Raw genomic sequence first — 9814 nt, 5'->3', positions numbered from 1 at the left:
AAGATTCAAACTATATGGGGTTAAATGATATTTATCCTAAACCAAAACATAATTAAAAAAATAAAAAAAAAATGTTTGAATGAGAGAATATAAGCCCTAATGTGCAAAGAAAAACATTACCGGGGGCGGTTTAAAACTTTATAGTATTGTTGTTTTGGGAAAAAAAGAAAAGAAAAGATAAGTAAGGTGGTTTGATGCAAGTTGCAGTTTCCGTGTGGGCAGGCATCATAATTACCATTTTAGCCTCCACATTGTTTTTTTCCCTTTATAAAAGATCCCCACACCCATACAAGATAGCCCTCTCTCTCTCTCTCTCTCTGAAAAATAAAAATAAATCTTACAGGACAAGAAAAACAAGTAAAGGAAGGAGGAAGAATTACTTACACAGATCGAAGAAGAAGAAAATTACAGATCGAAGAATCGAGGAATTAAATGTCTGCGAAGGGATGTGAGCTGTGCGGTAATCCAGCGAGAATGTTCTGCGAGTCCGATCAAGCCAGCCTCTGCTGGGATTGCGATGAGAAGGTTCACGCCGCTAATTTTCTGGTGGCCAAACACAGCCGTACCCTCCTCTGCCACGTCTGCCACCGCCTCACGCCTTGGAAGGCCGCCGGACTTAAGATCGGCCACACCGTCTCCGTCTGCCACTCCTGCGCCCACGACGCGGAGAATCGCGGCGGCGGTGGTGATTCTCAGGAGAGCGAAAGCGACGGCGGAGAGTACTACAGCGACACAGAGGATGATTTTAGTGAGGCGGAGGAGGAGGATGGAGAGAATCAAGTAGTGCCGATGTCGGCCTCCCGCTGCGATTCGCCGCCGCCCGCCGCCGCCGCCGCGGCGAGCTCTTCCACCAGTGAAGAAAATGTCTCTTATTCCTCTTCAAAGAGGACCCGCGACGAAACCCACGACTCCGAGGTAATTTCTTCCGACGTCTTTGTTTCTCATTTGATTTTTTTTTTCTCAAATAAATAAATAAACAATTGAAAAAAATAAATTACTTTATTATTCTGAAACAATTTGGAACTGATTTGCAAACCACACAACGTTTAATTACAAACAGGATGAGGATGGTTGCTGTTCGTCGGGCTCGAAATTATTAAACGCATCGGGATCAAGTTTACAAGAATCCGACGAGAATTACACCTCTTCCTCACTCAGACCACTGAAAATGCGGCGGAGGAACGACGGCAGTGCAATGAATCCGGCGGCGGCGGCTGATACGGCAGGGTCGTTAGGGACAGGCGCCATTGTAGAGAAACTGAAAAGATTCCAGCAACAAATTGCAACTGGAGAGGGAAACACATCTGCAACGATATTAGGTCTTTGCAAATTAGCAAGAGATTAATTCCTTTGATTCTTGCAACATTTCTGTTTAAATCCCTCCATTACTAATATTCCCCACCCAGATTTCACTATACTGTTAGGTTTTTTTTTTTTTTTTTCAATTAATTAACCGAGATACAATTTTTTTTTTATTTAAATTTTAATTTTTCAATATTATATTTTGGTATGCTCATGTGGCTGGATTTGGATTCTTAACTATATTTATTTTTTTATTGGTTCCAATTTCATATGATCACATCAATCCAGTGAATTATCAAAAAAATTAAATTAACTTGTAGCGTTTTGGTTGAGCTTCAAATTTGGCCCCAAAAATGTGTTCATCTATTCAATTTGAATCGTATATTTGATTAAGTAACAACCTGCTAAGCACACACATACACACACATGTATGTGTGTGGCATTTGCTTATTAAACATATGTTTCCATGTGCTTGATTCAATATGAAATGTGACAAAACATGTTTAATTTTTGAAATTGCACTAATTATGCTAACTGATGAGAGATGAAAGAGAAGGGAAAAAAACCCTACCCCACCCCATCACCAGAGGCCTAATTCCTTCCTCCACTAACTAGGAATATCTTTATTATTATTATTATTTATTTAATAAAATGTAGTTAGCACATTTACGATATTTATGCCACTTGCTGCTCAATTCCAGCACTGTGTGAGCTTTTCTTTTTTGTGTGGCTTAAAATGGATCTGACTTTTGAGTGTTGAATGAACTTCAAACCAATGCAAATGTTAGAAGACCGAGTGTTGTGGCTATGATCAAATCAAATGGCGATCATTACATAAACTGTTGCGATAAATTTAATACAATTAAAAAAAAAATAAAAAGAAAAAGAAATTGTCATGTAAGATAGCTACGAGACATATTTGCATGGCGGTACAAGGTAATGCGTCTTTTGTGGTGATGCCAAAGATGAGGAGTGGATTGGGAATTGGACCATTCAATTCCAAAAGCCTATGCCGTTTTGCAGTTCACATTTCTATTTACAAACAATTATATATATATATATATATATATATATATATATATATATATATATATATATATATAAACTTGTGGCCCTTATCATCACCAGTGTTCATGCATTTGAAATCCGGACCAAGTACCTCGAACCCTTTTAAAAGATAAACGAATACCGGGTTTTGCTGATGCTACACCTGATGAAATACATCGGTTGATCCTACACCATTGATCTACACATAATAACATCCACCTACATGTATGTGTGCTTAGTGGGTGATTATTTGCATAGATCTATAGTGCAAAACCACTCGGTATTTTTCATCAGATGTAACATCTCATAGACTGGACCTACCTGAGTACCGAATACTGCCTCGTTCGATTCATAAATGTCAGCAAAATAGTCCAACCAGGTCTTAATTTGTTTTCAACCACCTATCAAATATATCTCTATAGGCCTTCTTTTTTTCTTTCTAAATAATTGAATTTCGCAATGACAATTGCATGCTTAATTCAACTAGACTCGTAATTAAACATGATGCAACTATACCTAACAAAACAGTCACATTCTCCCATCCGATATATAAACCTTAGAATAGGCTAAGTTAACTGTCACCGTCCCACTAATTCTGGTATAACCACCCATTTAGGAGAAATAAATTAAAACCCACTATTTTCACGTGCGAACCAAACAAACTTATTAGAACATACTCTGTACTACCAGCCTAACTAGAGAGTGAAGACAAGGGAAAAGAAACTCAAAAACTTTAAAATAATGTCACATGTTAAGAAGTTGCAGCGGTTTTACATGTTGCCGAGGGCATATAAGTCATTACGCGGACTCGGATATTGAAAAACCCGTTTAAGTTACAACAATGTTACACACGAACAAAAAAAGAAGCAAATAAAATATGGAATAAAAGTAACAAATGACCAATATACATTACTCCACATATTAAGTAAATAGATCTGATTTAGTTTCTCATAAATGAACTACTGCTTGTAGACAATGTCCTCAACACGCTGCAAAAAATCCGACCATAACGAACTGTTTGAGCTGTATATGTAAGAAGGAAAGGTAAACGGATAAAGGCAGGGAAAATTCGAACAAAACGAGATAACATACCTGCAGTGCAAAATGGGAGTCATCACGCCGGGTATTGGCTAGGAATCTGTTTGAACATGAAATATTTCAGTGACAGCAAAACAACACGTGTTTACTTTGACCAAACTCATAAATGCATCAAAAATGTAGTAGCGTATAGAAAAATCTAGTTATTCAAACAGCCACGTGCATATTTCTCATTTAGAATTATTCAGCATCGTAGTGTAGCCAACCCATGTGAAAAAAATTGTGGTTCATAATGGTAGCCTGGTAGGCAAACATGTGAAAGAAAACATAAATAAAAAAACGAACCTAATATGAATTAAAAGAAATAGCAATAGAAGAGATCCATAAGTCTAACGCAACCAACTTAAAGAAACCTAAAGGAATAGCAAAGTCATTTATTTGTCACTTCAGTTCAAAGGTTCTATTTATGTCATCGAAACAACTCTAACAAAAACTTCACTCCTGTATAATGAAAAATTGAATATGTAGTTATGTCATCACGGAAACGCACGACGCCAGCCTAAAGAAAGATACAGAACCATTTATTGAAAAGGATATACAGCATCCCTTAATGCAACTGAACCAGTAAAAGAACATAATGCATTTTTCTGTGCTCATCAGATCTTTCATCAACAAACATATCTGATAGATGTAAGCAGTACACATACACATGCAGATAAATGTATGCAATAGAGCTTGGAAATTTTGAGAAAATTTAGGTTATGATGTTAGAATTTGTGTATCAAGAAGACCCGTTTGTGGCTGCTTACTAGAGCATTAAGGGAAGGAAACTACTTTTTACTTTTCTCAGCAAGTCTATTGACTAGTACGAAAACACATAGCACATGCCACTGTGGCCAGAGCTTGATGCAACTTTGAAGAATAACCCAACTCTAAGCAAGTAAAACACTACTAAAATACATCTATTGTGGTCTTCTATAACAATTATCATGGTATATTTCAGCATGACCACTTATCGGAACTTTAATGATTTATCTTTCCTTTATAATCGAATCATTTACCATATCTTCATGGTTTTCCATAACAGTTCCGATACTGTACTTCCGCATGTTCACTTATGGTTACGGAATATTTTTATGCATAAACCTTCATATTATCATATACAATCAAATGATCCAACAAACGTAATAATTGATGATAACATTTTCTACAATACGGCATTAGAACAAAAGTAAAATTGACATACATAAGCTCTTGTTGGGAGCTTCCCCCACAAGTTCGTGGAAGGATCTTAAGATTATGTTTCTTCAAAGCATTAGTTAAAAGCATGAGTAATTTTATCAACATTTTTATTTGCACACAATGATGAAGTGGATGAGCAAGTCAAATTTGATCTTGAGGGCTTACTAAGTTTCAAAACATGTTTGTTAGAAAAATCAGGGTGCATTAGATGGAAATGTGTCACTCACAAAGCGATGAGGTCACTAATTAAAAGTAACGAATTTCAAAATGAAGTAATTAGCGAAAAGAGAATAATATTAACACTAATATAACAAGTAGAAACAACATTAGGTACATGTTAGATGTGGAATTACAACATTCTAGGAAACTGATAGATACGCAAAATCTTAGCGGGCAGTATGTTGAGAAACCGGAATTAGATCCATTTTTTTGGGCATATGATCTTATAAAATTTGGAAAAAAAAAACTATAATCTGCGCTTTTAATGAAGTGTAATCATTCGCAATACGAGTCCGTTAGCGAGAAAATCTTAACAATTATTACCAAACATTAAAATATCTAAACATGAAATGGACACGTTTTTTTACTTCCAATCACGTCACATCCACGTGGAACAACAAGAACTAGACCAAAAGACGTATATCAGGTGCAATAAATGTAAGATTCAGGTTACTAATTCAAGCAAGCAAACCTAACAAACAAATAAAGACGGATGGCTGGCAATTTTAGATTTTTGGACTAGGTGTTAATACTAGCAGGACAAAGTGCAATAAAGCACATAAATCTTCCGCAGTACATGTCGCAACAAAGTCAACTCCCCTAAAGACCTTCCCCCAACCCTCCGTTTCATTCAACACGTACAAATTCGGCATAAAGAATGCTAATTACTAAGTGATCCCTCACAGATCACACAGTTCTGAAAAATCGCAAGTATTGGTAAGTCATCAGATACATAGTTCATCAATGCGTTAACATTTTAGATTTAGATACCACTTACGCAACCGTTTTACATACACAGAGACAAAATCTGATCAGAAAAAAAAAAAATAGAAATGCAATCAAAACAGTTACCAATCAAAATCGAGAATAAGAAAAGTCACAAACCTTTACGATCATCGGACGCATCGTGAAACTCAGGCTCGTCGTCCTCCTCAGCGGCGGAAGCTACCGACACGATTGGCTGGACAGCGGCTCCGGCAGTATCCTTCTCATCAGGGTATCTAACCACAACGACGGGACAGACACAATGCCTGACACAGTAATCGCTAACACTGCCAAGCCTACCATCGCTGCCTCTCTTAGTGGCGCCGAATCCGCGGCTACCCATGATCAGAGCACTCAGTCCGAGCCTCTCAACCTCCAGGCAGAGACGCTCCCTCATGTCGTGATCCTTCACGATGTGGATTTTGAACGGGATTTGGGCGTCCACGAGCGGCTGCGCCAGATCGGCCGACTTGGCGGTGGTGAAGGCGTCGAAATCGTCTTCGAGCTTGCGCTGGGACTCCTCGTTGTCGGTGTCGACGATGGAGAGGTCGACCGATCCCCAGTCAGCGCCGTAGAGGACGGACGTCGGGCGTACGTGGACCAGAATGACTGCGTCCCCTGGACGGAGGTAGTGGTGGACGGACCACTTGACGGCGACGGCGGATTCGTCGCTGAGATCGACGGCGATGCCGATCTTGCGCTGGGCGCCAGCAGTGGGGGTTTCGGTGGAGAGAGGGGTGGTTGGGGGAGGAAAGCGAGGGGAGGAGGAGCGGACCTTGATGGCGGCGAGTGGTGGCAGGTCGGTGTCCGGCGACGGGTGATGCATCTTCGGCGGTAGGGTTTTGATTGGGTTTGACTTTTTCTCGGGAAGGTTGACTAGTGCAGTGTAGTGTGGGGGTGGTGGGGAGGTAAATGTTTGGGGAGGGTTTTTAATTAGTAATAAAATGTGGGTGGGGGGAAATGCAATTACTCTAAAGTATTGGAATTTTGGAATATTCCAATGGTTCTTTCTACTTGTCAACTACGTGTGGAATACTTCATCGTTGGGCTTTTACTTTTATGTATAATGGCCCAAATACGTTGCCCATTAAGAAAGCCCGAAATCATGTGGGCGTTATATATATACATAAATCTTGACATTTCCATCACTGATGTGGACGTGCCGGAGTGGTTATCGGGCATGACTAGAAATCATGTGGGCTTTGCCCGCGCAGGTTCGAATCCTGCCGTCCACGGTTTTATTATATATTTAATTATTTTTCTTTTTGTTAAATTATGTTGGTTAAATTTTTAATTATTTTAAAATTAGAAACAAGTCATATTGTATTCATTTGTGCACGTAGTAAATTATTTCTTACACAAGTACTATTTTATTCCATTTCACTGTTGCTGATAAATTTATTTATTTTCTTTCATAATTATTGACAAAAAAAATGAAGTTAATAAAAAAGAAAATGAAGGGCCAATGTTGAAAAAAGCTAGTTCATTCTTACAGCTTTACTGCTAATTTTTACTGAGAGTCTTCTGCACAAATTTATAGTCATTACAGGAGTTGTACTTAGCCTGCCCTCACCCTCTACTCACACTAACTACTTACTACTTTTTTTTATTTTTTTTTATTTAAATATATTAGGCTTCCATTTTTACTATATATTTTAACCCTACTTTTGAAAAAGAAAAAAAGAAAAGGTACCCTTTTGAAATGGTTTGTTACTACCAGTTACAGAAAGTTCTGAGATATGAAACCTTGTGTTTCAGTTCTTACATGGCAGATTAAACTGGGGTGTGGCAATTCCTCTCTTAAATTGGTGCAGACAATACATTTCTAGGGTTTTCTAGATTTTGCAGTACCACCACTTATTCATATTTTTTCATATTATTATTTCTAGATCTAATTAATTAATTAATCAATTCTCTATTAGTTTCAAGATTAGTGCTAATTAATATTTAACTAGTTAATAAATTCTTCCCAAGGCTATTAATTACAATAGAATTATGAGAATTAATTAAATAGTTATTGTACATATCATATGTATGTAGCTAATTAACTACGTACTCTCTTTAATTTTAAATTCAAGATTAGTGGCTAATGATGATAATAAAGCTTAATTAATTAAGAGATCTACCTACAGTAATACAGTCACTGCATGCATGATGTAAGAGAGAGAGAGAGAAGAGAGAGAAAGTAAGAACTCAGAAAAATGTAATATTGCCCTATTCTGCAGATCGATCATGAAAAAGGGTAAACAAAACGCTGTGTTTCAGTGTTCTTCACAACACGAATTTCTCCAAAAGAAAAAATAAAAACGAGAACTAATTAATTAATTAACGTACGATATATGTTGTTCTAATTAATTAATAAGAGAGCTTGAGAGAAAGATCAATAAAATCGGAGGTTTGAAATCCAGTGGCCGCCATTGTTGAAGAAGAAGAGGTCGTTGTTGTTTCTGAACCTCCTCCGGCGGCGGCCATCTTCATCACCGCCGTCAACTCATCGTCGTCATTGTTGGAGGAATCGCTTCCGCCGCCGTCGTCGGCGCCGTAACCTTTGCCCGCCGGAAAGAATTCGTACTCCATCAACACAGTACTCCGCCCACCCTCCGATCTTGTTGATGGCCCTCGTCTGTGAACTGCCACCACCTCTACACCCTGTATACAAAAATTCCGAACCCGGCCCCATTAAAATGAAATAAATTATATATATCCGCACATTTTATATATTTATGTAATAAAAAAAAATATTATTATATACCTGGGTTTCGTGGCCGGTGGAATTTGGATTGTTGTCTCCGATGCTTAAGCCCAAGAACCCGTAGTCGCCGGAGTTAGTGTAAATGTCCGATCTCGTGACTCTGCCTGAATTTTCACTGTTAATCACCTTCTTTTTCTGCAAGGTGGTAAAAAATAAAATTCATTAAATAAAACAGAAAAAAATGTTTTATTATTACAAAAAACTGAGATGGGTTATACATATATATATATATACCTTGTGGCAAGAATTACAGTGTTCGGAATAGCAGTTGAGGAAAACGTTTGGGGAAGAAGAAGAAGAAGAAGAGAGCTGCTCTTTATTATGGATCATGAGATTCACGTTCTTAGTGAAGGAATCCGGAGCCAGTCCGATAACTCCGGCGGTTTGCCCGTGAAAGCCCAGATGATAACTCTGCTGGGTCGGGTTCGGGTTCGGGTTCGGGTTCAAGCCCATATGTCCGACGATCGGAGCACCGTACCCGCCGAACCTCAGGGGAAGAAGAGAATTAGCAGAGCCGAACAAATTAACAGGATCGGAAAATGGGGTGGCGGCGGCGGCGGTGTTGATGATGTTGAAATTAGCGTGGTGGTGGTGGTGATTCGCCGTGGGGGGTTGGGTCATTTTCTCCCAGCGCTTCTGGAGGCGGAGGCGCTCGAGCTTTTCGACGCCCATGCCTCTCTGGGGTTGCTTCTTGATCTTCTCGGAGCCCTTGTTGGGCTGCTTTTTCCGACCGGAAGTACGTCGTACTGTGTGGTGGTCGTGGGGCGGAGACGAGGGGCTGCTACTTGGAGTTGTGGTTTGGTGGGGGTGGTGGTGGTGATCGGAGGCCGCCGTGAGAACGGAAGTAGCCATGGTTGTTGGGTAGAGTGTGCGTAATTTTAATGGAACAGTGGCACTGTATTATATATGCCAAACTTATACAGAAAGAGATAGATATAGAGAGAGAGAGAGAGAGAGAGAGAGGAGAAATGTAGAGAGAGAAAAAGGTAAAAGCTAGGTCTAGAGAGAGAGAGAGAGAGAAGTGGCAGTACAGCTGAGAAATGCAAAATGTGGGGGGTTTTTTCTTCATGCAGGTTTTTCAATGTGTCCTATATATCCCATACAGAATGCTTGATGTGATCCCCCTCCTCTTTTTTTTTTTTTTATTACTCCTGCCAGAGTTATTGGGATTTGTCTTTAGTTAAAATGATTTTTTCTTTTCTTTTTTTCCATTGACTGATTTTCCATTTCAGAAAACAAATTCATATATATACATACATATATATATTTTTATTTTTTTTAGTTATTATGAATTGGATGATAAAGTATGGAATAAGAAAAGGGTAAAAAGGTAAGAGGGTGTTATAGAGAATAGGGTGGGGCTATAGGCTATAGAGCACATGAAAACATGTCCCACATGCTTACTAATTTTGGTGCTCAAATATTCACGTTTTTGGGTGTTACAAGTTG

General features: G+C 38.8%; 3 protein-coding genes and 1 non-coding gene across 6 annotated transcripts; 2 read left to right on the top strand and 2 right to left on the bottom strand.

Annotated features, from left to right (window-relative positions):
* The first annotated feature begins 214 nt into the window (after positions 1-214).
* Positions 215-1566, top strand: BBX28 (B-box type zinc finger family protein). The gene is made up of 2 exons (XM_012971953.2): positions 215-915; positions 1061-1566. Exons 1-2 carry the CDS (start codon positions 433-435, stop codon positions 1343-1345), a joined length of 768 nt encoding a protein of 255 aa, XP_012827407.2. The 5' UTR covers positions 215-432; the 3' UTR covers positions 1346-1566.
* A 1515-nt stretch (positions 1567-3081) lies between these two features.
* PHOS34 (Adenine nucleotide alpha hydrolases-like superfamily protein) lies at positions 3082-6585 on the bottom strand. 3 transcript variants are annotated; one of them, XM_088811649.1, is made up of 3 exons: positions 5734-6585; positions 3442-3487; positions 3082-3372 (listed from the first exon to the last, which is right to left on the bottom strand). In XM_088811649.1, exons 1-2 carry the CDS (start codon positions 6437-6439, stop codon positions 3480-3482), a joined length of 714 nt encoding a protein of 237 aa, XP_088667775.1. In that variant the 5' UTR covers positions 6440-6585; the 3' UTR covers positions 3082-3372; positions 3442-3479. The 3 variants fall into 3 exon arrangements, with proteins under 3 accessions (XP_088667775.1, XP_088667776.1, XP_012827571.2); XM_088811650.1 differs by having other exon boundaries at positions 3082-3363; XM_012972117.2 differs by having other exon boundaries at positions 3082-3338.
* Positions 6586-6766: 181 nt separating this feature from the next.
* TRNAS-AGA (transfer RNA serine (anticodon AGA)) lies at positions 6767-6848 on the top strand. The gene has a single exon. It is a non-coding gene; the product is annotated as a tRNA-Ser (tRNA).
* Positions 6849-7799: 951 nt separating this feature from the next.
* Positions 7800-9432, bottom strand: SPL (sporocyteless (SPL)). The gene is made up of 3 exons (XM_012971967.2): positions 8600-9432; positions 8366-8500; positions 7800-8262 (listed from the first exon to the last, which is right to left on the bottom strand). Exons 1-3 carry the CDS (start codon positions 9215-9217, stop codon positions 7969-7971), a joined length of 1047 nt encoding a protein of 348 aa, XP_012827421.2. The 5' UTR covers positions 9218-9432; the 3' UTR covers positions 7800-7968.
* Between the last annotated feature and the right edge of the window lie 382 nt (positions 9433-9814).

Source organism: Erythranthe guttata, chromosome 13 (genome assembly GCF_056151865.1).
Source record: "Erythranthe guttata isolate IM_541 chromosome 13, IM_541, whole genome shotgun sequence".
In the NCBI taxonomy this organism is placed as follows: Eukaryota; Viridiplantae; Streptophyta; class Magnoliopsida; order Lamiales; family Phrymaceae; genus Erythranthe; species Erythranthe guttata.
The sequence above is the reverse complement of the archived record's forward strand: the minus strand, read 5'-3'. Positions and strand labels throughout refer to the sequence as shown.

Excerpts from the sequence above, each read along its gene's own strand:
- BBX28 (XM_012971953.2), top strand. The coding sequence starts at position 433 with ATGTCTGCGAAGGGATGTGAGCTGTGCGGTAATCCAGCGAGAATGTTC. Across the intron at positions 916-1,060 it reads ACGAAACCCACGACTCCGAG|GATGAGGATGGTTGCTGTTC; the intron begins GTAATTTCTTCC and ends AATTACAAACAG.
- PHOS34 (XM_088811649.1), bottom strand. The coding sequence starts at position 6,439 with ATGCATCACCCGTCGCCGGACACCGACCTGCCACCACTCGCCGCCATC.
- SPL (XM_012971967.2), bottom strand. The coding sequence starts at position 9,217 with ATGGCTACTTCCGTTCTCACGGCGGCCTCCGATCACCACCACCACCCC. Across the intron at positions 8,501-8,599 it reads ACTGTAATTCTTGCCACAAG|AAAAAGAAGGTGATTAACAG; the intron begins GTATATATATAT and ends ACCACCTTGCAG. Across the intron at positions 8,263-8,365 it reads CCACCGGCCACGAAACCCAG|GGTGTAGAGGTGGTGGCAGT; the intron begins GTATATAATAAT and ends TTTTGTATACAG.